The sequence below is a fragment of the Babylonia areolata genome, chromosome 34 (assembly GCF_041734735.1).
Source record: "Babylonia areolata isolate BAREFJ2019XMU chromosome 34, ASM4173473v1, whole genome shotgun sequence".
Taxonomy (NCBI): Eukaryota; Metazoa; Mollusca; class Gastropoda; order Neogastropoda; family Buccinidae; genus Babylonia; species Babylonia areolata.
The window spans coordinates 8,461,588-8,488,913 of record NC_134909.1 but is presented as its reverse complement, the minus strand read 5'-3'; the positions used below and the strand labels follow the sequence as shown (position 1 = coordinate 8,488,913).

The 27,326-nt window shown below is 44.4% G+C and overlaps 1 protein-coding gene and 1 long non-coding RNA gene across 2 annotated transcripts in view; both read right to left on the bottom strand.

Moving 5' to 3' along the window:
* LOC143277372 (uncharacterized) overlaps positions 1-23,059 on the bottom strand; it is a 42,405-nt gene extending 19,346 nt beyond the window's left edge. The window contains exons 1-9 of the mRNA XM_076582154.1: positions 22,922-23,059; positions 13,642-13,747; positions 11,951-12,268; positions 6,590-6,735; positions 5,458-5,644; positions 4,862-5,137; positions 2,611-2,886; positions 1,472-1,753; positions 260-550 (exon numbers count right to left, since the gene is read on the bottom strand). Coding sequence (XP_076438269.1) covers positions 260-550; positions 1,472-1,753; positions 2,611-2,886; positions 4,862-5,137; positions 5,458-5,644; positions 6,590-6,735; positions 11,951-12,268; positions 13,642-13,708 — 1,843 coding nt within the window. The 5' untranslated portion in view covers positions 13,709-13,747; positions 22,922-23,059. The remainder of the gene's footprint in view (positions 1-259; positions 551-1,471; positions 1,754-2,610; positions 2,887-4,861; positions 5,138-5,457; positions 5,645-6,589; positions 6,736-11,950; positions 12,269-13,641; positions 13,748-22,921) is intronic.
* A 1,731-nt stretch (positions 23,060-24,790) lies between these two features.
* LOC143277493 (uncharacterized) overlaps positions 24,791-27,326 on the bottom strand; it is a 3,783-nt gene continuing 1,247 nt past the window's right edge. Inside the window, exons 3-4 of the long non-coding RNA XR_013053743.1 lie at positions 26,574-26,654; positions 24,791-24,926 (exon numbers count right to left, since the gene is read on the bottom strand). This is a non-coding gene — a long non-coding RNA (uncharacterized LOC143277493). The remainder of the gene's footprint in view (positions 24,927-26,573; positions 26,655-27,326) is intronic.

Sequence of the window (27,326 nt, the reverse complement as noted above, 5' to 3'; positions counted from 1 at the left end):
TGTTTTTAGCATCCCTTTAAGATGGACTATGACCTATATATTAGTATAATTATAAAATAAAAACAAAATATCTGTGACACTCTCCATCTCCCTCACTTGCCCTCTGCTCTATTTCCCCACCCCCATTTTCCTATCCCCTATCCCCTTGTCTGTCCTGTGTTACCAGATAACAAAGTCAAAAACAGATTTTCTGTGTTGATTGTTTTCTAAGAATCTCTCAACAATACACGTTCAGACAGCACAACACTCTGTGACTTACAGTATACCACTAGGGTCCAGTCCTGTTTGACTGGAGTGTTACTGTGCGTGGTAAAGGCATTGTTAGCTTGACACATCACACGCCGTCCGTTGTCTGCACTGGTCAGCTCTGGCAGGGTCACACTGACCTCACGTTGACCTGGACTGCCTGTCCGACTTTCAAAGGTCAAGGATGCTGGAGGATTTCCAGAGTCAGCTCCACTGGGTAAGGTGCAGTACAAGGTAGGGGATTCCCCTGCCAGGAAGGGGTACTTCTGCTGCCTGTACTCTATGGTTGGTGTCACTGGAGCATCTGAAAGACACCGGGAGGGTTTGCTCTGTCAGACTGGTGCTTTCCTTTTCTAAAATGTAATGACACTTGCTGGCCACACACACACACATCTGCTTGTTTCTTCTTCTTCTTCTTCTTCTCTCTCTCTCTCTCTCTCTCTCTCTCTCTCTCTCTCTCTCTCTCTCTCTCTCTCTCTCTCTGTCCTGTATTTTTTCTTCTTTTTTTCTTTCATGGCTTGATCTAAAAAGGTAGTTGTTGCTTATTCAATTTACCATAATGAAATTTAAAAAAACCTTGACTTCACACACACACACACACACACACACACACACACACACACACACACACACACATGTGCACACATGATGCATGCTCACACATTTTTACTGATATAAATTCACTCAAACTGAGATACTGGTGATACTCAGCTAAGGAAGGTGTACAAGCAACACAGTTCAGAACCAGTACCAACACTACTGGAGAAAGAAAAAAAAGAGAGAAGAAAATGACTGCAGCTAAAAAAAAAACTTCTAGTCTCACAGATACAGTGACCAGTTCCACAGTAAGCTGACAAAAACAAAATGTGAATTGATAGCGAAAATGAGGATATTGAGTGAGCAGACAGGTTGGTTATTTCAGCTGGAAATCCACCCCCCCCCCCCCCCCCCCCCCACACACACACACACACATCATGCATTGCTGTGTTCTTCCTGAAAACTTTCTTAAAACTGTCACACTTTTTTCTCTGTTTACTGTAGGTTGGCAAACTGATTCATTCAACACTACTATTATCAACCAATGCAAGTTTTATGTAAAGCTGAAGAGGTAGACTGGGAAAGAAACACAAGTATATAACTTATCATTGTTTATAACCCCTAAACAATGAGACATCATTATTTGATAAACCTTAGTAATTTTCTTATCAAAAAGAACTTCACTCACAGTACACCTGAAGAGTGACAGAAGCTGTCTGTGTGTACCATGGCGGATTCTTGTTTTTCCAGTTGGCACTGCAAGTGCACTGCCTGCCGTTGTTGTCACGTGACGCTGTCACCTGGATGGTGCTGCTGACCCCGCTGACCTGACCTCCACTGTCACAGGTGAAGGTCACTGACGACACAGCAGGGTTCCCGCCTTGCACTGTGCAGGTCATGCTCTGGGTGTTTCCGGCATAAAGAACTCCTCCACTATAGCCAGTGATCACTGGTGGTGACGAGGGTGGGTCTGCAATATGGAGAGGGAAGGGGGAGGGGAAGACAGAGTGTGTGAAAGAGAGAGAGGTGAGAAGGTGACATTACTTCATCTGATAACAATAAACTGGCCCCTCCTTTCATTTGTTCATCAGTAGACTATCTTGAACAAAATAAGTAAACCCAAGAGATTTGTGAAATCACATTAACTCTGTGGCTAAAACACAGCTGGCATAATTATGGTATGAACAGAAAACGTCACCGTTTTCTGACACTGTGTACACACATCAGAAGTACGGACTCTGATTTCAGTGTCAGGCAGGCCAGCACATCACAGTTTCAATCATGTCATAACATGTCAGAAATACTTTTCTTTGCACAAAAGACGTTAATGGATAATATGTGGTCTCCAAAAAACATGTTTGATCAACTGAAAGGAAATAGCTGATGCTCATGAAAATGCACAATACCCACTGAAGACAATGCCATGATTGAGCATTATAAAAGATTAAAAACAAGAAGAACAACACTGTTGCTCACATTGATCAGCTTGACAATGGGTTACCAATTACCGTCACCACACACACACACTTAACCCCGCAACTCCCCATACACACACTCCAATTCATCTAATTTGAGATAATAAATTCATTCTTTTCTCGTCTTATCTGATCTTTTACACACACATTTCAGCTTCATCAGCACACCCACATACACTCACCCACACCCATATACACACTCACACATATGCATGCACGCATGCGCGTACACACACACACACACACACACACACACACACACACACATATGCATACACGCATGCACGTACACACACATACACACACACAACGTTCCACATGATTGAATGACAGCACGCATCAAACCACTCACAGTGAATCCTCAGTGTCCGTGTGTCAGACGTTTTCCTCACATTGGTGATGGTGTTGACAGCAGTGCAGGAAATGTCACCACCATTATCTCCCTGTGTGGGGACAAAGCTGCACGTGCTCCCTGTGGTACCATCACACCGACTTCCGCTCCAGCTGTAGGTGGCGCCAGGATTGACCCCCACAGCACTGCAGGTCAAGGTCAGTGGCTGGTTATTGCTCTGTGTGGGGTGAAGTTCATACACTGGAGGGTCGGGCAGATCAGCACGGGTAGGACCATCTGTAGACACAGACATGACAGTGGTGATGACAGCAGTAGTTGGTGGTGCTGCTTCTGTGTCTGTCTGTCATCACAAGTCTTCCGACAATGTGTCAGACTCAATAATCATATTGAAATATATATATATAACACCATGTAAATTTGTTTTAGAATAAAGAAAAACTATGAGATGACCTTTAAGAACTAATACAAAAACAAAGTCATCAACAACTTCAAGTACAAGTGACAGACAGGGAGAGGAGCAACGTAATGTAGTTGTTCATTAAAATAAACACTGTGATGAATAACTTCAAGGATTGTAACTCATAATGGTCAGAGAGAGACAGAGAGAGATAGGGGCAATGTAACAGTACTGTTTATTTGACAATGCTGATCTACCATTACCTGCCACAGTCAATGCTAAGGTAGTCATAGCTCCTGGACACACATTACTGTATGTTGTCCTGACTTAACCTGATGTTGCCAAAGTGCACAATGTTACTTAACATTAGTAAAACATGTCAAACCAATTCCTGTTATTTCATTTTATAAATAAACTGCCTTTGTTGATTTTTTTTAAATCAACAGTATTTCCTTCATATCATATGAGCACATGCAGTTTCACCCAATTTTCTTAAGTCTTTCCCAGTTCTGTCACTGAACTGCAATTCTAAAATTTCAAATGTAAGTAATTCAACAAACTGTGAAACATGATTTTCTTGTTGCAGTCTCTGATTGGACAGCATGTACTGACAAGGGATCAACACTATTATCATTCTTGCAGAAAGCTAACATTTAATTTATATGTACTGTAGTATCTTTGGTTATGACAAGTTCACTATTTTACTCCATAATCCATCAATACTGACCAGTAGTTTCATGCAACCGCTTTGCTTGTGGAATCATCACAAAATATAGTTAATCAAAACTGAACTTTCAATTGTCAATCAGCAAACTTTTCTTTATAGGCCTCAGCTTCACACCAAACCACAGAACTTTTTTCTTTCTTTTTTGGATGTGTTTTGTAGGGCTGCATATTGGACTTTCTTCATTAGCTTGAGAAAAAACAAACATGGGAGTGGGAGATATATCACACACACACACACACACACACACACACACACACACACACACACACACACATACATGTAAACGTCTCTGAAAATTCCTTTGTAATCATTATAAAATAGATTACATTTGTCTGGGATTTTCAGTTTAAAAAAAAAAAATTAGTGAACTGACGTATGTTGCTTTTTGTTTTGTGTGTGTATCTGTCATTCTCTCCCACTCACTCTCAATCTTTTTTTTAATTTAATGCATTTAAAAAAAACATTTTTACTGTCCTTGCTTTTGTGGACATGTGCGTGGTTGCTTGTCATATAGCATGTAAACAATATGACTTCCCTGTGAATTTATTTGCACTTGGTGTCAATGTTTATGATCTTGTTGGGAGTCCCTGACTACTACCCCTTTCCTGCCCCCCACTTCACAACTCTTCATTCAAGGTATTGACAGCATTTCTGTATGTTTTGTTCAAAGGCCTCATGGTATCTTGTATTTTCTTTTTAAGATACTGATTTACATTTTACCAGTCAATATAATGCGATTTGAATTTTGACCTTGTTGCCTTTGTTATTCTGAAGAGTATATTGTTTGGAATGAGCTCTTTTTTTTTCTCCCCCTCTTTTTTCTAACAGCAGATGTGGTGCAGCGTATATAGACCAGTCCGCATGCTCTAACACTCCTTTAAACTGTAACTTGATGTATATCAAACAGTTCAAGCTGAACTTTAAGCAGCACTGTGCATGCATGATGCACACTCACACACACACTACTGACTACAGTACGCCAGCAAGCACATGTGCCACTGGCATTTCTCTTGCGATCTTTCTTTTTTCAAGTTTCTTAAATCTGGATAGAAAAAAGTGTGTGCGACTAATTATTCACAAACAAATTAAAACAATACAAAGAAATACAATAAAATAAAAAATCTTACAAGCCACTTGAATAGTGAAGACTTGTCCAGTGATGTCTGTGACCCAGTCGACGTCACAACGAACTTTTTTACCATTGTCAGCTTTGCTGACTGTCAACTTCTCTTGCAGAGTGTTGCCACCGTACTGGCCGGGTGTGAAGGTATTGGTGGATTCCCTGAACAACTGTAACCGTCCTGCTGGCCGACCCACGTCACCGCTACATGTACATGTCAGTTCTCTGCCCTCCGACACGTAGCCAGTGGGACTGCAGCTGATGCTGGGTGTGGCTGGGGTCTCTGACACACACAATGCAGTACACCTCATATACACACAGACCTCCTGTCATGTGGCTTTTTCTTCTGTTGTGTGTGTACATGCGAACGTGTAAATGTCTGTATGCATGCATGGTGTGTTTTCCTGTGATGTGTGTGTGTGTGTGAGTGCAAATGAATATTAACATATTGTGTGCATGCACATTTGTGCATTTGTGTGTGTGTGTGCGTGTGTGTGTGTGTGCGTGTGTCTGTCTGTTTGTGTGTGTGTGTGTGTGTGTGTGTGTGTGTGTGTGTGTGTGTGTGTGTGTGTGTGTGTGTGTGTGAAAAGCTTAAAGACGTACCCACAACCACACTGCTGTCTGTCTTCACGGTCTGACCAGGAGAGACAGTCACCCTGTAGGTGTAAGTACCAGCAGTAGCAGACAATGTTCTGTCAGGGAAATCACAGCGACCAGTCCTGACAGAAGTACTGCTGGCAGGGGGATCAATGGTGGGGGCTTTGCTGACGATCTGTGTGTACGACCCGCTCTGAAATAAACAACACTGAGACATGTCAGCCCAGTTTGATACCATTTCATTTGCGTTTTGTTCATAGATTTACTTAACACTAATCAATAATATAATCAGGATCTCATCATAAAGTTTACAACATATACTTACAGTACTGTCGTAAAGATTTTTGGGGTGTAAGAATTCCTAAACAATCTAATACATGTATATGCAATTTTATCAAGTAGTTTCTCAGTAAAGATACCAACACAAAAAAATGGTGTTCATGTACCACACATGCTCACTTTCCCACACACATACACATGCTCACATTCAAACACACACACACACACACACACACACACACACACATTCACAAATAGACAGAGGTACAGTGTGTTAGATAGTAGTTTGTTTGTTTGTTTTTTGTGTGTTTTTGTTTAACTGTATAAAGTATCATTCACTAATTCAGTGTGAGTAGTTTCTTTCACAGCCAACACCTGTTTCACTGATGAGCTCAAATCAGTGTCTGTCAGTATTTCAACCTGCTGTGGTCATCATTCAGGTGGCAGACACCCCAGAGTCAGCAGATGTCAGGGATATTCAGCACAAGTGTGACATCCCCTCCACTTCCCACTGTTACACTTTTGTCAAAAACAGACAAAAATAATTATTACTCAAATTCAACATTCCTTTTTAAATCTTAAATGGTGACACTGAATCCTGGTCCTCTGGGTTCATACTGTGAAGGTACGCAGGGGTTATCTTGTAACGTCACTGATCATCATCACCTTTTTTCTTCTTTAATTTTGTTCTTCTGTTTGTTTGTTTTTTGGGGGGTGGGGTGTGTGTGTGGGGGGGCGGGGGGGGGGCTGACAATTCTAGAGTGTGAATTTCTGAAATCACTTTACAGTTTGCTCCTTGTCATATGTCAGCCACACGCACTGTCCACATGACGTACAGACTACTGTCACAAGAACTTACACCTGGACGTTTCTCTTCCCACACACACGAGTACTGTCCAGCTGACGAGAAGATCCTTGTAATGTTCACATTGCCCCTCACTGTCCACCCAGAGCCTGTGGCCGGTGTGGTCACTGTGAGGGTGGGTGTGGATAACTCAGCGTGAACTGTAACACACACACACACACACACACACACACACACACACACACACACACACACACACACACACACACACACACACACAATCATATTATGTTCAAAGTACACCAATGAAATACCACAGCCCCAAAAAATGAACGGGACTGACTTCAATAGAATCCAGTGACCATGGCCAAACAGACCTCTACAGAACAAAGACAACAAGAGTCCTGCTGTCAGTGTGTGCAGCCTGATGGATTGTTTACCAGTCACCATGGAAACTAAACAGGTCTGATGCTAATTACCTAAAAGCTGCATCATTTAATTTAAAGATACAACAAATGTCAATCAACGGTAATTAGCTGGTCCAGGGCCAATGATTTTTTTCAGCTGTAGCCATGAGGACCACACAACCACCTCAGAAGTGACAATCAAGATATAAAGTCTGTGGTTTGAGTCAGGCTGGACGGATGACCTGATTTTTCTCTCTCTTTCTCCCCCCTCCCCCACCCCCTCCCTTCCCCCATCCCAAAATCTTTCCCCATAAACAACAACAACAACAACAACACACACACACACACACACACACACACACACACACACACACACATATATATATATATATATATATATATATGCATCATTTGATTCTGAGAGCAGTCAGAATTGTTATGGTTGCAAACTACTTGGAAAGTTGAAAGCAATTTGGTGTGTAAATAACCATTTCACTCTGTCCTCACAAACTGAAAACTGTTCTACACTGCAGGAGTATAGAGTAGCAGCCAGACAATATTTTTCTTGGGACAGGTGTAAACTGTTCCATTCACATGTGTGTGTCTGATATATTTCCTCTTGTCTGAATGGTGGTTGTTGCTGCACACATTTACCATTACTGCACAAGCACTTTTGTTTCCGAAATAAGTGGAATGTCTTTAGCTGGTCTCAATGAATGTAAATTTAATCTCACAAAGTATGGCAGCATGATTACATGTAGCATGTATATGGTTTTGATTTTGATACATAGAAGTGTCAGGCTTATATTCGCTCAAAGTCTCACATGGGACACAATATGTATTCACACAGACAAGCAGCCAGATAAACAATGTATCTATAGAATGCTGTGTTTGGCTCAGATAAATGTGAATAGTGGTCACATTGTCATGTGTGCACCAGACATGCCCAGGGCATCATGCACTTACACACCTGTCCTACACTCTGTAAACTCTGGATGTGTCCAGAGCACCATGTACATTCACATCTGTCCTACCCAGTGTGTACACACCAGATGTGCCCAGGGCACCATGTACTAACACACCTGTCCTACCCAGTGTGTACACACCAGATGTGTCCAGGGCACCATGTACTAACACACCTGTCCTACACAGTGTACACACCAGATGTGCCCAGGGCACCATGTACTAACACACCTGTCCTACACAGTGTACACACCAGATGTGTCCAGGGCACCATGTACTCACACACCTGTCCTACCCAGTGTGTACACACCAGATGTGCCCAGGGCACCATGTACTCACACACCTATCCTACACAGTGTGTACACACCAGATGTGCCCAGGGCACCATGTACTCACACACCTGTCCTACACAGTGTGTACACACCAGATGTACCCAGGGCACCATGTACTCACACACCTGTCCTACACAGTGTGTACACACCAGATGTACCCAGGGCACCATGTACTCACACACCTGTCCTACACAATGTGTACACACCAGATGTGCCCAGGGCACCATGTACTCACACACCTGTCCTACACAATGTGTACACACCAGATGTGCCCAGGGTACCATGTACTCACACACCTGTCCTACACAATGTGTACACACCAGATGTGCCCAGGGCACCATGTACTCACACACCTGTCCTACACAATGTGTACACACCAGATGTACCCAGGGTACCATGTTCTCACACACCTGTCCTACACAGTGTGTACACACCAGATGTACCCAGGGCACCATGTACTCACACACCTGTCCTACACAATGTGTACACACCAGATGTGCCCAGGGCACCATGTACCTACACACCTATCCTACAGTGTGTACACACCAGATGTGCCCAGGGCACCATGTACTCATACAACTGTCCTACACAATGTGTACACACCAGATGTACTCATACAGTTACACCTGTCCTACACAGTGTACACACCAGATGTGCCCAGGGCACCATGTACTCACACACCTATCCTACACAGTGTGTACACACCAGATATGCCCAGGGCACCATGTACTAACACACCTGTCCTACATAATGTGTACACACCAGATGTGCCCAGGGCACCATGTACTCACACACCTGTCCTACACAATGTGTACACACCAGATGTGCCCAGGGCACCATGTACCTACACACCTATCCTACAGTGTGTACACACCAGATGTGCCCAGGGCACCATGTACTCATACAACTGTCCTACACAATGTGTACACACCAGATGTACTCATACAGTTACACCTGTCCTACACAGTGTACACACCAGATGTGCCCAGGGCACCATGTACTCACACACCTATCCTACACAGTGTGTACACACCAGATATGCCCAGGGCACCATGTACTAACACACCTGTCCTACATAATGTGTACACACCAGATGTGCCCAGGGCACCATGTACTCACACCTGTACAACACAATGTGTACAAACCAGATGTGCCCAGGGCACCATGTACTCACACACTTGTCCTACACAATATGTACACACCAGATGTGCCCAGGGCACCATGTACTCACACACCTGTCCTACACAATGTTTACACACCAGATGTGCCCAGGGCACCATGTACTCACACCTGTACAACACAATGTGTACACACCAGATGTGCCCAGGGCACCATGTACTCACACACTTGTCCTACACAATGTGTACACACCAGATGTGCCCAGGGCACCATGTACTCACACACCTGTCCTACACAATGTTTACACACCAGATGTGCCCAGGGCACCATGTACTAACAAACCTGTCCTACACAGTGTACACACCAGATGTGCCCAGGGCACCATGTACTAACACACCTGTCCTATACAATGTGTACACATCAGATGTGCCCAGGGCACAGGGACAGAGAGAGACTGAGACAGAGAAGGGAGGGGAAGAGAGAAAAAGAAAACAACGCCATTATATACCTAAATGTACAAATAATTAATCAAGACAAAACAGGAAACACTGCAAGATTTTGAGTGTTAACCCCAATATATTCCGGTGAGTGCACAGCCAGCTGGCCATGCAGACTGGCCGTGGGAGTGGCTTTGTTGGCTACTGGCCTCACTCCGCACACTGCACAAACTGTCAGATGGCCCCCTGTTGTTGTTTTTTCCTGGCTCTTTGGAGAAATCATGCAGGAATTATTTCCCCTTTATACAGAACAACTCAAAAAGGAACAGGTTTGTTGCAAGCAGTGCAACTACTGTCATTAGCAAAATTTACATGAAGCAGTCATTTTAAATAAATGCATGTATCTTATAATAATAATAATAATAATAATAATAATAATAATAATAATAATGTACATTTACATAGCACCCTTTCTCTCTAAGAGCTCAGGGCACTTTACATGAAAGAAAAACATTACAAGTTACAAATCATTCATGACCACTCTTTATCAACCCCCCACTTCCTCCACACACTCTCCCTTTCCCACTCTCCATACATCCAAAGTGAGCTGACATGGGTTGTGTTGGAGAACAAGCAAGCTGAGAGTACTTATAGATAGGCTTTTAAAAGATGAGTTTTTAGTGATGAGCGAAAAGCAGAAACAGAATCAGATGCACGGATATGATGAGGAAGGTTGTTCCAGATGTGAGGAGCAGCATAGAAGAAAGAACATTCACCATAGATTCTTGTGTTGACACGAGGAAGTTTCAAAAGGTAACAGTCAGAGGAAGAGCAGAGACTTCTTGTGGGAGTATGAACACTGATGAGATCAGAAAGATATGTAGGTCCTGCAGAGTGGAAAGCAGAATAGCAGAGACACGCAACTTTGTATTTAATTCTTGCTTCAATTTAGTTTTAATCTGTCTCTCCTGATGTTCTTTTTTTAATCCTATCTTTCTCAGACAGCCATGTCCAGGCAAAGCAGACAGAAAGTTCCAGCAAGGTTTGAAAACCAAAGCACCATTACCAGCTCTTTTTTGAAATGATCAAACTCATGCAAAGTGTAAATGAAAAAGACAATGCTCTGGAACAATGTGCTTCAGTACTGGCAGGAATGTGTCTGTGGGTCAATCCCAATCCAGTGTCACAGTCAGAGATACCCACTTCCCCTGTCCCCTCCCATTTTGACTTAGCTCCCACAAACCACCTTTGTATTGTGGCTCAAGGCCAATCCATCAATACAACTTTCAACTTCTCAATCAGAGGAAGCATCTCTCTCCCAACAATGTCTGTTTCCCACTACTGTCCATAGCCAAGAACTGAATATGTGTTAATATGTGGAAGAGAGACAGACAAAACATGGAGAGGGCAAAGGCAAGAGATAGAGAGCAGAGACAGACAGACAGACAGACAGAGAAGACAAGACAAACTTCCTTACTTCTGAGGATAACAAATAAGCACTGGCATGCTTCTTTTTTCATCCAGTCCTCACACAAAATTGGGTCTACACTTCTCAAAACTAAATGAGAAAAATGACAGAGAAATAGACACACAGGGACAGATCAAGAAGCAGACAGAGACAGAGAGAGACACAGAGACAGACACTGAGACAGAGAGAGACACAGAGACAGACACAAAGACAGAGAAAAAGACTGAGGGCAAAGGCAAAGAGATAGAGAGCAGAGACAGAGAGCACAGAGACAGACAGACAGAGAAGACAAGACAAGACAAGACAAGACAAATTTCCTTACTTCTGAGGATAACAAATAAACACTGGCATGCTTTTTTCATCCAGTCCTCACACTAAATTGGGTCTACACTTCTCAAAACTAAATGAGAAAAAATGGCAGAGAAATAGACAGACAAGAAACAGACACATACACACACACACACACACACACACACACACACACACACACACACACACACACACACACACACACACAGAAAAAGAGGGGAAAAAAACAGACCGACAGAAACTCATCTCCGACAGCTGAACACACACCCACACAGGACTGGGAAACAAGAAACACAGAGAGACAGTGGGAGACAGACAGTGTGTTCACACACACACACACACACACACACACACACACACACACACAGTATCAGACCTACCCACAATGCTGACTGAGCAGGAGGAGTCAGCACAGAAGTAAGTGAAAACAGGAAGACTGGCTGAAGTGATGGTGCTCTTTAAGCCCAGACGACTGGAGGTGGCAGAGAGCTGGGTCAGAGAGAAGGAACGTGACAAACCCTCTCTGTCCAACTGACAGGAGGACCCACAGCTGCCGATAATAAGAAAATTATCTGGTTGAGTGGATACTGTGTATCTCCACTGTACAGTGCCGGTGTACTCCACACAGGTCAGAGAGAAGTCTGCAGTGTCCGCCACCACCTCCACAGAACCAGAGGCACAGTTCGTGATACGTGTACCTGTCAACACGTGTTATGTCACACACACACACACACACACACACACACAGTTCTCAATACGTGTACCTGTTAACACGTGTCATGTCACACACACACACACACACACACACAGTTCTCAATACGTGTACCTGTCAACACGTGTCATGTCACACACACACACACACACACACACACACAGTTCTCAATACATGTACCTGTCAACACGTATCATGTCTCACACACACACACACACACACACACACACACACACACACACACACACACACACACACAGAGTTCTCAATACATGTACCTGTCAACACGTATCATGTCACCATGACTCTTTGAAATGCACACACACACGCATACACGCACAAACACGCCCACAACACACACACACACACACACACACACACAAACACACACACACACACACACACACACACACAAACATGTATATGCGGTAAACAAATAACTGTAAGCCATCTACTCGTTCATTGTCCGAGCATAAGACCAGTTAATTCCAAAAGATGTAATTGATAACTTTTCTTCCAATATTTCATTCGCCACTGAAAAGATTTTGAATGATTATTCATTGCTTAGAATGTTTTCAGAAATTTTAAACTCCAGTTCAGTTGGTATCCTCCTTTGATGTATTACAATTAATTAATGGTGTTATTTATATTTACATTGTTGTAGGTTAATACTTGTTGATATGCATATACATATTCTCCCCCCCCCCCCCCCCCCCCCCCCCCCCCCCCATGACATCTCATTCAATATACACCCCAATCTCTTAAGACTTTTTCTTATAATAATCTACCTTCCCTCTGATACATAACATGAACACTTTTTTACACTAATATTCACATGCACTCCCTTTCCTTTATCCACTACTTGACTCCTTTCCGTCTAAAAACACTTATAGTGAACAGACGTTAAACTGAAGATAAAACAAACACAGACACACACACACACACACACACTCAGACAGACAACCGAACACTGGGTTATCACATTTACACAAGATAGCCAAAATGCCCATATCATCAGGAGAACTGTACCTTAAGTCAGATCATTCAAAAAGCACACACACACTGAATACACACACACCAAATACACACACATTTATTCACTCACATGTGTGAACAGTGGTTTTCCCTCCCCAGCAGTTATTTCCCCCTGTGCTCTAGTCGGCTAACATTGTGAAATTAAAGAGGACACCCCCCCACACACCTCCCCCATCTGCCCCCCACCCCCAACCCCCCCTCCACCCCCACCCCCGCACCCCTCCACACACACACTGCCTGCACAGTGCCCTCAGACCCTGGTTATGATCCACGTTCTTTTCCCCACACAACCAGACGTGATCACACAGCGACAGTCATCCCCACCTGTAGTCTGCAGCAGCACACAGCAGAAGAAAACACAGGATGACCACGAGAACCACAGACAGCACATGATACTGCTGTACACTGCAACTAGACCACCACTTCCTCACTGTGACAGACAGACACACACTGACAGTGAACAGCAGTGGTAGGTAGTATCGTGTTCCCCTCGCTCAACCAGTCTGCTGGGACGGCATGCACCAACTGGTTTTTGTTACCCAATAGAAGTTTTCAACAAGGAAGTTTGACACATGTGGCACAGAGCTTTAATGATTGTCAAGTCTGTGTACATGTGTACACCTCTCTCTGTCTCGTGTCACTGTATTATACATTAAGTATCTATGCTTATGTTTGTACATGTTTATGTAATGTTGATGTTGCTGTTGTGAACTGGACTCTCGATTTTTTTTTATTATTATTGCTTTTCTTCCTTTTCTCCTTCTTTTTTTTTTTTTTTTTTTCTTTCAATTATTATTCTTGCCCAGAGGGCCAGATGTAAACAAGTACTTTGTGCTTATTCCTTTACCCTTGTAAAATAAATAAAATTCTCTCTATATATATATCTCCATTGCTGAAACATTTGAAGAAGATTGTAAAACTGATTTATTTCCTGCGTTTTCCATGTATTATAAAAAATAATCTGAAATTAAATTTACCAGGCAAGAGGGAAAACCAGGTGGTACAGAATGATTAGGAAAGAGTTTTGTCCCTTCATACAAAATTTGCAAATAAATGCTCCAACTAACCCCCCAGTTCCCAGTTCAGGCTCAACTAGTCAGATACAGAGCTGTATTGTAAATCTAAGTTGTGATCTGTGCATTTGTCCATTCCTATTGCACTGTACCAGACTGATGATTACATTTGGCCTTTTATATCATTTTATTTTTCCCCCATTTGTATTATTCCCCCTTTTGTTTCTTCTTTTTAAATTATCCTCGCTCTTCCTCTGTGGCCGTCATCCTGTTATTGTCATGTTTCTTTGTTTCTCTATGACTCAAAAGAGTTAATGGGAATAAACAAACTCTGAAAAAACTCTGAAAACCTGAAAATATAATTATGTGCATTTATTACTGATAAACAGTTATTTGGATGTTTGAAAGATGCTCCCTTCGTGTGTACATTCTCTTTTCTATGCTTTTTTTTCTATGCTTATTTGGATTATGATCGTGGTATTTCTTTACTTGAAGACTGACTAATCTACTGTTAGACCTTGATGGTGTTGCAATCTTAACAGCAGATTTTCTAATACTTCTCCTTCACAACCATCAAATGATAGCATTGAATCTTATCATAAAGAGCTGCTCAAAGAATTGCAATCATAATTCTGAGGATACACACAAAGAATCATATGGAAAATCAATGTTAAACATGTGCAGTGCCTTGGGTCTGACAATACAAAACGGAATATACAAAGGTGATCATGAAGGTCACTGTACATACAGGGGTAAATGGATGCAGTGTTAACGATTATTTCATTTTGTCATATGACTTTTATTTTAACTTGTTTGTGATATGTGGACAATAATGTGACGCTGATCGAACTGAATCTGATCACTTTTCCTCCTGAGCATTATATTTATTTTTTCAAATGTTAACTTTGTCAGAAGTAACAATTGTAATGCCATAAAGGTGATAGAAAAATATGTGTGGAACAATCATGGTAATCAGGAATTTCTTGGTAAATTGATTCAGAAAAGTGTGTGTGTGTGTGTGTGTGTGTGTGTGTGTGCATGAGTGCATGTTGCAGGGATGTGTATTCTAGAGAGCGTAATATTCTAGAGAGAGTAAAGGAAATTTTCTATCTAAAATTACGTTTAAATAACATACTTACTGTGACCCAACTAGTGCAGACTCCGGCAGGGGTCTGACATTCCTGTCCTGTGCAAACTACTATCCGCCTATGCGGAGAAAATGAGAGAACTACGGCCGATAACCTCCCGGAAGTAGGTAACGTCCCCTTTGTTCCCCTGGCTAGCGCCCTCTTTTGACGGCAATATGCCAGCAGCAGCGCAGCGAGCAGGGAGAACAGGAAGCGGGGAGGATGGGAGGGTCTTAAATTTGGGTCACGGTAAGTATGTTATTTAAACGTAATTTTAGATAGAAAATTTCCTTTTAATTACATATACTTAACCGTGACCCAACTAGTGCAGAATAGCGCGACAAGGTGGCGGGCTTGCCTGTTCTACTGTCTGTGCTGCGATGGCCTGCTGTGCAACTACCACAGAAGCGATGCCTCTTGAGCCATCATCCCGCAGGCGTGCGACATCTCTCAGGTAGAAGTCGATGAAGGTGGCAGGATTTTTCCAGTAGGCGGCATCCAAGATGTCTTGCAGCCCTGTTGAGTGCACTAAGGCAAGAGAAGAGGACCACGCTCTGACTTCATGTGCCCTGGCTGAGGAGGCATCAAGTCTCAATCCTACGTCTGCATATGCACCTTTAATCACATTGACTATCCATCGAGACAGCGACGTTTTGCTAATGTCACGTGGCTGGTCCAGGTTCCAGCTAATGAAGAGGCATCGCTTGGACGCTCGGAAGGGACGCGACCTTTTGAGGTATATGTGCAGGGCCCTGACCGGGCAGAGGAATCTGTCCTCGTCATCATGGGCTAGAATGGAAGAGAGTGGTTTGATGAAAAGAATGGGAGAGGGTTTACTGGAAGTCTGATTTTTGGCAAGAAATTCAGGGAGGAATCTAAGTGAGATAGATCCGTCCGGCTCAAAGGCTATATCCTGTGTGACGCCACTGAGGGCATGGACCTCACTACAACACCTGCCTGAGGCGAGTGAGATGAGAAAGAGTGTCAGCATGGAGAGCAGCTTGAAGGGAGCTATAGCAAGGGGTTCGAAGGGTGCCTTGCGGAGGTATTGCAGGACCAGAAAAAGGTCCCAAGAAGGGGTCCGGGGGGATGTACGTGCATGACTGAGGGAAGCCCCTCGGACTAATGCCCTAAGCAGGGGGTCATCTGAGAAAGAGGGGACGCATACTGCAGAGGCGGAGAGGCCTTTGGAGGAGGAGAGGAAGGCAAGAAAGTTGGCGAGGTCCATGTTGGATGGGTGTGTGGGATTGACTGAGTGGGTTGAGCACCAGGAGAGCCAGCGATTCCAGTGTGCGGAGTAAACGCCTTGAGTGCCTTTGCGATGTGACCTGCACACAAGGTCAGCTGTGTCATCGGAGGCGCCTAGTGCTGACAGAGATTCCCGCACAGTAGCCAGGCGTGTAGGTTGAGAACCTCTGGGTTTCCGTGGGGGATGCCCGAGCGGGGCTGGACTAGGGAGTGTCTGCCGATGTGAAGGCGGAGTGGGGGAACATGAGTGAGGTGGAGAAGGTCGGGGAACCACGGCTGTGCTGGCCAGTGGGGTGCAATGAGAATCAGGGTGGCACTCTCCAGCCTTGCCTTTCTGAGGACTTTTCCCATGATTGGAAGTGGGGGGAAGGCATACCCCGAAAGGCTGGACCAGCTGATCGACAGGGCGTCCACGGCCCAGGCCTGCGGGTCTGGGACTGGGGAGACGTATGTTGGAATGCGGAAGTTGAATCTTGTGGCGAAGAGATCCACATGTGGTTTGTGCCAATGGTCCCAGATCGGCTGAAGTGTTGAGTGTGACAGGGTCCACTCCGTCTGTAGCACTGTGTGGGATCTGCTGAGGTAATCTGCTAGAATGTTGAGCTTGCCTGGGACATGTCGTGCTGTCAGGTGGATGTTGTGCTCTTGACACCAGAGGAGGACTGTCTCCGCATGCTGGGACAGCTGGTGTGAGTGAGCTCCCCCCTGTTTGTTCAGATAACATGCTACCGTCGTGTTGTCAGTGCATAGCAAGATCGACCTGCGCGAAACATGGGGGAGGATGTGCTGGAGGGCAAGACCGCCTCCAGTTCCAGTTTGTTGATGTGCCATGACTGCTGATGTGGGGACCAAGTCCCCGACGCTGTGTGGTTCTCCATGTGAGCACCCCAGCCCATGTTGGAGGCATCTGTGTATAGTTCTGCATCCGGTGTTGGGTTCGAGATGGGAACCCCGGCGTTGAGCCATTGCATGTCCATCCAGCGCTGGGTCGACTGTGAGAACCATGTGCCTAGAGGAATACGGGTGTCCCATGTCTGAGAAGACTGGGACCACCTGTCCTGGAAGTGACGCTGAAATGGACGTTTGTGTAGTCTGCACAAGGGGACAAGTGCAGCAAGGGATTCCATGAAGCCCAGCAGAGAGGCAAGTTCCCTGGCTGACGCCGAGGTTGCCTGTGATAGATGAGAAAGGAGGCTGTGTAGCCTGTGGAGGCGAGGCATGGCCGGACGTATGGTCATTGATACTGAATCGATCGCCATACCCAGGAATTCGAACTGTTGAGAGGGCTCCAGTTCCGATTTTTCTGTGTTCATCAGAAAGCCCAGTGCTTGGCACTGGTTCAAGACGAGGTTGAGGTGATGCTGGCAGAGGGCCTTGCTCTCTGCAAGGATCAACCAGTCGTCTAGGTAGACCCTCAGGCGTATGCCCTTGCTCCTGAGGGCCAAACATAGTTCCCTGACCACCCTGGTGAAGACCCACAGGGCTGGAGCAAGGCCAAATGGAAGGGCTCTGAACTGGAAGGACTTGCCTTCCCATGAGAAGCGGAGCCACTTGCGGTCCCTGGGGTGAACGAGGATATGGAAGTAAGCGTCTGTGAGGTCTATGGAGACTGCCCAGTCGCCTTGCCTGATGGAGTCCCTGATTGACGTAGGTGATTCCATGCGGAATGGTTTGTGCTGGAGATAGTTGTTTAGAGGAGAAAGGTCTAGGACTGGCCGCCATCCGCCAGAGGTTTTGGGAATGACAAAAATGCAGCCGAAGAAGCCCGGAGAGAGAGGAGGAGCTTCTTCTATGGCCTCTTTGTGGAGAAGAGAGAGTATTTCGTCCCGCAGGGCTGAGCAAGCTGCGTCGCCCTGTGGGGGGGGGAAGGGAGGAGGAGAGAGAGTGAGAGGTGCCTTGGAGGAGAGCCAAGGCAGGCGGAACCCCGACCCTATCACCTGGAGGACCCACTCGCATGCTGGAAGAGACAGCCACGCTGGCATGTGCCTGGATAGGCTTCCTGCTGGCTGTTGGTGCACGAGTGGCGGGTGAAGGGCGGGGGCAAGTCATTGGGGGTGGGCCGGTGTGGAGTTGGCTGCTGGCCTGCGTGGAGGGCGGAGTGTGTGCGGCTAGCGCCTGTACGGCCTGGGCTGGCCCCTGGGTTGTGCCCTGGGTTGTTCTCTGGCATTTGCCGGTGTGGACTGGCGCGGGCGCGGTCCTAAGGAGGTAATGTTGCTACGCCTGAAGGTGTAGGGTTGATGCCGTTGAGTGTGCCGCGGGTGTGCCGGAGTGCGGAGAGGGCCTGCGCCAAGGGCAAGGTCCCTACCCAAGTCTGCGCGGCGTTTTATGGCCGCAGTGGGGAAGCCCTGACCAAAAAGGGAACCATCAGTGGGAGGAAGCGCTCTGAGGGAAGCATGTTCTGGCAGAGAACACACGTATGGAGAGCGGTCGAGCACAGCGTCCCTCCTGGCCAAAATCACGTTCATGTAGGCCTGTGCTTGGATATTGGCAGAGCGCATAAGGAGCTGGGCGATCTGCTGTACGAAGGGAGAGAAGACCGAGATGTTGAGGCCGGCTGGTGGATCAGCTGGTGTTTCCATCAGTGCTGTGGCCAGGCCCGCCAGGAAATTGTCTATGGCTGCAGTTGATTCAAGGGATAACCTGGCAGCTTCTTTCAGGTCCATCAGGAATCTGTCAGTCAATGTGACTGTGCGATTGCCCTGTGAGTTGTGTGGGAGGAGCAGTAGGTCTTCCTGAGAAAGAGGCAGGGGCCTTTGCGGGATAGGACCCGGAGCTAAAAGTGGGGGCTTTGAAGTGGGTCTGGGCAGGGTTTTTAAGAATTTCCCTCGACCCATTGCTGCTGGGAAATTGGGGACAGAATCAGAGGGGACCTCGCTGATTGGTTGGCCCCTGATGCGTGCCAGTGTATTATGCAGGGCGTCAAGTACCATGGGCGACTGTGTAAGGGCATAGTGGGGGTCATGGGAGGATCTGTGAATGCCCATAATTTCCATAGCACCGCAGGATTGAGGCGTGCCCGGTGCATGAATTGTCTCCACCCGGTCTGGAGTGTAGGAAGCTAGGTGGGCTAGTGCTTCCTGCAGGGAAACCAACTGGTTTTCTTCCGAAGGTGGTTCCTCTGTGTCCGTGTCACCATAAGAAAGTGTCTCTTCAGTGGCATAGGATGATGGTTCAGGCTGTGTGCTGAGCACGTGGCCAGTGTGGCTGCCCTGGGTGCTCTGAGTGTGCCCTGCTGAAGTGGAGTGAGCTGCTGGTAGGTGGCAGGGGGTGGTGGAAGGAGATGTGCTGCATTAGAAGAAGGAGCAGTAGCAGGAGAAGGTGTGGCACCAGGAAGGACAGTGGAGCATTGCTGCAGCAAGCTGATAATGAGCTGCTGATTGTTTGGTAGAGCAGCTTGCTGAGAGACCGTTTGTGGCTGGAAAACAGCAGCAGGCGGTGGAATGGCAGATGTGGACATCACTGCATGGCTTGCTGGAACCGTGCACGCGCCTGCACTGGAGGCAAGGGGCAGTGCCGGTGCAAGGGAAGTAACTGCGTTGGTCACCGATAAGGGAACTGAAGCAGGAGTTGCCTCCCTTGGATTGGAAAATCGTGACAAGGGGAGGGGTGCACGCGTATGGGCAAGCGTGTCCCCTAGTGGTCCACCTTCCTCCCTGCACATGGGGAGGGCATCCCTACACACCTCGGTCGCCAAAGGATCCGAGACGGTCGAGGCATGCCGCGTGGGGGGCTTGTGATCCGATGTCACGGCCGCCACCACGGACGCATCGCACATAGGGCCCAGACTAGCGTGCAGATCCAGAGCAAGTGTATTGTGTTGTTTCCCCAAAGGGTTTGTGCTGTAATCCCTTGTTGAGACTGTGGGCATGGGGAAAGGGATAGAGGAGGTTGACTCGGGTACTGCCGACTGGCAGAGCCGAGAAATCGCGGATTGCGTCAAGTCCGATCGCAGATCGAAAATGGAATTATGAATGGTACCACTGACCTGTGCATTGGCTAACAAACCTGTAGAAGTCACCGGAGGAGGCGTAGTGGGTAGTAGGGGTCTGGAGTCGACAGGAGGTAGCGGAGGAAGTGGAGGTGGCGTGGGGATGGCGTTGCTGAGAGAGCCAGAGGTAGAGGGCCCAGACTGATCGCGAATCGATTGCGATCGCGTCTTAATTTTAGCCCGATCTCCCAATCGAGCTACATAATTGTGCGACCTGTTTGAAGACATAATTGGACACAAAACAGAAACGCCAAAGAATCGATAGACAGATAGAAAATGCGAAAAACTTAGTCGTATGAAGTGTACAGGAACAGGTGTTGAGATGGCTGCCGGAAAAAGAGGGCGCTAGCCAGGGGGACAAAGGGGACGTTACCTACTTCCGGGAGGTTATCGGCCGTAGTTCTCTCATTTTCTCCGCATAGGCGGATAGTTGTTTGCACAGGACAGGAATGTCAGACGCCTGCCGGAGTCTGTACTAGTTGGGTCACGGTTAAGTATGTGTAATTAAATATGGATTTTAGGAAAGGCAGTTTATCTGACAGCAAGAGAAATAGGGGTATACGTTGGTTTTGATATACCAGTTTTCAATGCTTACAAATAACTTGGAATTCTTGTTTCTACTCATGTGAGTTTTGTAGCTGCATGAAGGGATGGTTTGAGCAGAGCAATGAGTGTATTGTTACACACTATGATGAAACTTTTTTTTTCATAATAATTCTTTGGACATTTTCATTAAAAATTCTCTATTCCTGTTTACATCGCATAGTACAGTATGGTTCAGAATTATGGTGTTTAGATAAGAGTGCAACTGTACAATGCAAATCTGTTCATTTAGTTGGGCTGAAAGGTGTTTGGGAGATGAAACAAAAATACCTAACGATTCAGTGAGATGTGTTCAATACTGGTTGACTTACTAAAAATCAATGAAAACAGACTGCCAAATAAGTCCTATATTATATTGTACATTTAAATTTTAATCATTTAAGAAACTGAGCATCAAATATATCAATTATTGTAATTGTGAATTGGAATTTGGATTTTTTTGTTGGTTTTTTTTTTTTTTTTTTGGTTGCTGCCCCAGCATCTGCACCATTTCAGCAGCATTACCCCCACGCCACTCATTCCAAGTTCGCCACACATGGCCACACCTGGGTTCATCTGTCACAGTCCCAGGGAACCATCGATGTTAGGTCGCCAGGAGGCCACACACCAGAGGAGGCCCTGCACTGCTTATGAGTCACTTCAGTGATGTTTAGTCGTGCCTGTTCTGATTTGATGAACTTAGGACACCACCTACTGAGCACCCTACTGATGACAATAATATGTTTCTGAAAACTTTTCACATTTTACAGACTGTAGATGGTAAAACTGGAAAATTCATATTCAGTCAAGTGATAGATTCTATTTCTAAAGACCTACTTCACAGGGGGCTGTCACTGGGGGCACGCTCCCTCAGTATGGCTCCACGACAATTATTGTCATTAGAAGGGGGCTTAGCAGGCGGTGTCCAAAGTATGTTCAGTCAGAACAGGCATGACTGGACGCCACCAAAGTGACACAGCAGTAGTGCAGGATATTCTCTGGTGTGTGGCCTTCTGGGGCCGCATTCAAGACAAAGATCATTTTGCCTGAAGGCAAGTTACCCTTGACAGGGCAGGGACCCGCGATTACAGTTAACCTTGAAGGCCAGGTTATCTTCGTATTCAAGACACACAAAGAGCACTCAGGCAGCTAACCCGTGGTCTGTAAATAAACATCCCGGGGATTCCCTTCTGCGCATGCTCTTTTACTTCACAATGCGCCAGTGTGACAATTAGAAGAAAAAAAAAAGCTTCAGTAGCAAAGCATTGATTGGAGTCAGCAACTTGTCAAATCTAGGGGACGCTTTCGCATTCTGACACATTGTCCTCCCTGCTTTTCAGCTACTTGCAAAACTAAAATAGAATAATGGAGTTCGGATTCAAATATTTCTCTGGAATGAACAAATTTCATCAATCTGCAAACTTAAGGCATTCCATAATTTATCGTCTGCAAGTGCGCTCACTTCACAACTACATATGTAATTCATATGGAATATAATGACGTCTGCCAGTCTCAATTCGTCATTTTTGACTGCCAAGCAAAGGATAAAATCAAACTATCAGAGGCCATATTCAAGTAACGGTCTCTCAGCAAAATGCGTTTTCCCTTAACAAAACAAACGCAACAAAAGGATTCGCCATATTTACCTCTGCTTCGTGGGCAGTCACCCTTGTCAGAGAGTAAGGGTCAATTGCCTTTGGGTTTGTAGAACCGTGGGTAGGTTCCTGTGTTCCTGAATACCGGGCATTGCTAATCCTCGGGCAGTTTGCCTTGCCTCAGGCTGATTACCCGCCAGCACACATTTACCCACAGGCATGATGGTCTCTTGAATACAGCCCCTGGTAGCCTGTCATATATAGTTCCTTGAGGACTGCCAATGCTGGAACTGCAACAGACAAACCCAGGTGTGGCTGTATATAGAGGATTTTGATTGAACAGGGTGGGAGTAATGCCACTGAAATGGTGCAGATGATGGGGCAGCAAACAAAAGGATCTAAAAATCACTCTATATATTGTCAGTACACAGTATCTCAAAAGCAATACAGAAGAGAACTCTACCTCTGCCAACTGAAAAGTAACTGAACTGGCTGTCGGAAAAAAACAACAACAAAAAACAATTATGATCTTTTCCACAAATACAAAGTCCTCCTTTTGAATCTTTAAAATCCCTTTTCTTCACCACTACTAACTCTTTCATAAACCATCAAACTTAAAAAATATTCACACCAAAGTTCAAACTTAACTCTATCATAAATCACCAAACTAAAATATATTCAGACCCTAGTTCAATTTCCTGAAATACTTTTCCATACATAAAAACAACTACCTCACCGCTCATAAGTCAAAAGCGTGCTCAGACAGGGCTTTATTCTTTACAGCTGCAGATGTGCGATTCCATCTGCTTTAATGAAACTATGTTATCTGTAAATCCATGCTGAAGATTGACCTGCAGTCCCCTGTACACAAGGAACGCAGAAGTGTCAGCGCAAGGCAGCCAGACCATAAGAAAATATAATAAAATAAAAATGCTGGCTTTGCGGCCATGACAACCCCCATGTATCATTACATCTTAAGACCTGGGTCAACACTTCCACATCTGGCAAAGCTTTTTTGCTTTGTTAATAATTCCACAAGTGAAAAATAACTTATTTCAACTGTCTTTTATCTCTGAACAGCAGAAGCTTTGGGGGAAAAAAAAAAGTCCCTGCTTTGATTGGCGAGTAATCTGTCACAGGGCCCCACCAAACTAATCGAAGAGACTATAAGCTATCCACTCTGACCTTTTCTGCAGTCAACGGATCTGGCCCCAAGTATCTTTCTGAACTCCTCCATATCTATACCCCGTCTCACCAGCTCTGTTCTTCCTCTGATACTCCACTTCTCAGGATACCTCACGTCAGAAGTAAGACCTATGGGCACAGATCGTTTTCTTTTCAACCGCCAAAGACGTGGAACAAGTTCCCTGACAACCTCCGTCATTGTGATTCCCTTGCATCTTTTAAACCTCATCTCAAAACTCACCTTTTCCTTCAGCAATAAGTTCAATTGTGGCATGTCCACTTCCTTTTCGTTAGCTGTGCTTGACTATGTGTGTATACATATGTATGTGTACATAACTACATGCATGTATATGAATGTGTATTGTGTGTGTGTGTGTGTGAGCACGCGTGTGTGCACATGCACGTGTTTATGTAAGTTTGTGCCTGCCTATGTGTGTGTGTGTTGAGAGTAGCTGTTAGATACACATGTATGTTAAAATGTATGTATGCATTGCGTGTGTGTGTGTGTGTGTGTGTGTGTGTGTGTGTGTGTGTAGTCACATTTTGGTGTGTGTATGTAACACTGATGTAATGTGCTATGTTAACAAAAGTGTTTTTGTAAAGCACCAAGAGCAGATTTCTGGATAGTGTGCTATATAAGTATCCACTGTCATTATTACCAAAGTGCAGCTGTCCTGTCCTGTCAGCTCTGCCCCCTCACACTGACTCACCCGTGAAAAGGGCCGGCGTAGACAGCGACATTCCTGTGGTGGCTCACACAGCTTGCTGCAGGGGGCAGTGTGCTTTTGGTGCGGCCTCTCAAGGTGCTGGTGGCCAGCTGCCTCTGAGCACTGTGCTTCATGGCTCCCCTTGTCCGCTTGTCTCCCTTCCCCTGTCAACACAGACATGCAACCCAAACTTGCTGACCAGTCTACGTGTTTGTACTTGTGAGTGCACACATGTGAGAGTGCTCATGTGTGTGCGTGCGTGTGTGTGCGCACATGTGGGAGTGTTCATGTGTGTGTGCGCCCGCGCATGTACATCTGGGCATGTGTGTGTGTGTGTACAATAATTTTGAGTGAATGTGCACATGAAAACCAGTTTACCAAAACAAAATATAGTAGACTAACTCATGCCAATTTATACTAACCAAATACAGTCAACTAAAAATACACTATCTCTTTTTTTTTTCCAACTACCTAACCCAGATACTACTTTGAGTACCCTTTATTGTTATCAACTCAATGGATTTTTTTCGTCTGAATTACTGATTCTGGCAAACATTGGTGTACGTATACTTCATGAAATTTTCCAAAAGCTTTTTTTGTTTAACTTTCCACAAATTGCAACTACTGTTGACACATAAATAAACAACACAGGTATATTTCAGAACCTATCTGGCTGCCAGATTTAAAGGGTACTACCAGAGCTGTCTATTCATGATGAATAACTGGTCTATGAATTTTTATTCATTGTGCAAAATCATTATTTACTTTTGATTTGTGCTTTTTAATTTTTAACCAAGCACTACTTTCTTCTTCTTTTGTAATGGTTATGCTTGTGATTTTTTTTTTTTTTTTTTTTTTTTTTTTTACACACACTTATTCTTTTTATCTTATACTATGTCTGAACATTTTGTTAAGAAACTGAAGAAAACCAGTGCCATACCATGACATACAGGAGCATCACATAGCAGCATCAACAACAGCCAACAACTTGCAGTGTCATGACTGTTCCCAACTTCAAGCCTCTACATTAATTGGCTGGAATAACATTATCTGTTTTCTAATGTCAGGGCCTCTAATAGTGTATAAATTCTTCCCTAACACTTTGAAAATAAAATGGATGAACTGCATGTTCATCGAGCAGGTCCCTGGTACAAGCTGAAATTTTCCAGAATGAACACACGAAAAGAGTGAAAATCCATGCATCAGGATAGCTTACGCCTGATACTGGGATCATCTGTTGAGTACTCTTCCTTATCAATTCTTGATCAGAAACCTAGACAATTTTAAACAGGTGGTGTGCCAGCCTTTGTCTGTGTGTAACAATAGGGATTTGCTTAGAAATATGTCCAGCAATAGAGTATTCAAAAAATGAATAAATAAATAAATGATTAAATGATCTAACAAATAATCAAACAAACAAATAAATGAATAAATTATGAACTAAATATATTTATAAATTAATAAATAAATTTTTTAAAGTTTAAAGGTAGTCTAAGACCTCCTTGACTTACAGTATTAGAAGGGTGCCTGGAACCTCCTAGATTTTTAACTTGTCAGAAGCCCTGAATGTTCACTGACACCTGTTCAAACTGTTATTTTCTACGAGTTTGTCTCAACACACCAGGATGTTAAGAGAGGTTTTAACTTGTCAGAAGCCCTGAATGTTCACTGACACCTGTTCTAACTTTTCTTTTCTACGAGTTTGTCTCAACACACCAGGATGTAAAGAGAGGTTTTAACTTGTCAGAAGCCCTGAATGTTCACTGACACCTGTTCTAACTTTTCTTTTCTACGAGTTTGTCTCAACACACCAGGATGTAAAGAGAGGTGTTACCACTTGGTCTTGGCACAGCTGATCCTCACTGTCCTCCATGTTGTGCAAAGCCTGATCCCTGGACAGCAAAATACAGAACAGAACTTTACATTACTGCGTGACTGACTAAATAGTAAACCCTGCACAAATTCTGCATGAACCACTTAACCATACATTAAAAAAATCCATACAATTTACATGCGTGTTATTTTGTATCAATTTTCAATATATATTATATATATATATATATATATATATATATATATATATATATATATATATATATATTAATGTTAATGGGGATGTGATTACTATTCATACAAGTTATCATATAAATACATGAAAATAATAACTTGTACAAATAGTAACATCCCCATTAACATGATCGATCCTTTAAAGTATGTGTAGGTAAATCAACCTGTCAATTACAAATAATTACATAACAAATGGCATAACACTATGTACCAGTATGTGAATGCAAGAGGATCCTGGAGAGTTCAGTCCAGATGTGTTAACATTCTGATATATCTATATAAAAAAGCAGACTCATTTTTAAGGGTTGCATTTTGTAATCAGATTGCCAGCTACAAATTTAACAATGTATCTCTACATCATTTTCAACTTAAAATTGTAAGGATATAAATTCTGTATGTATAAATAATATCATCATCATCATTTTTACTGCGCCATATCAGTGTCTGCTCTCTCTCTCTCTCTCTCTCTCTCTCTCACACACACACACACACACACA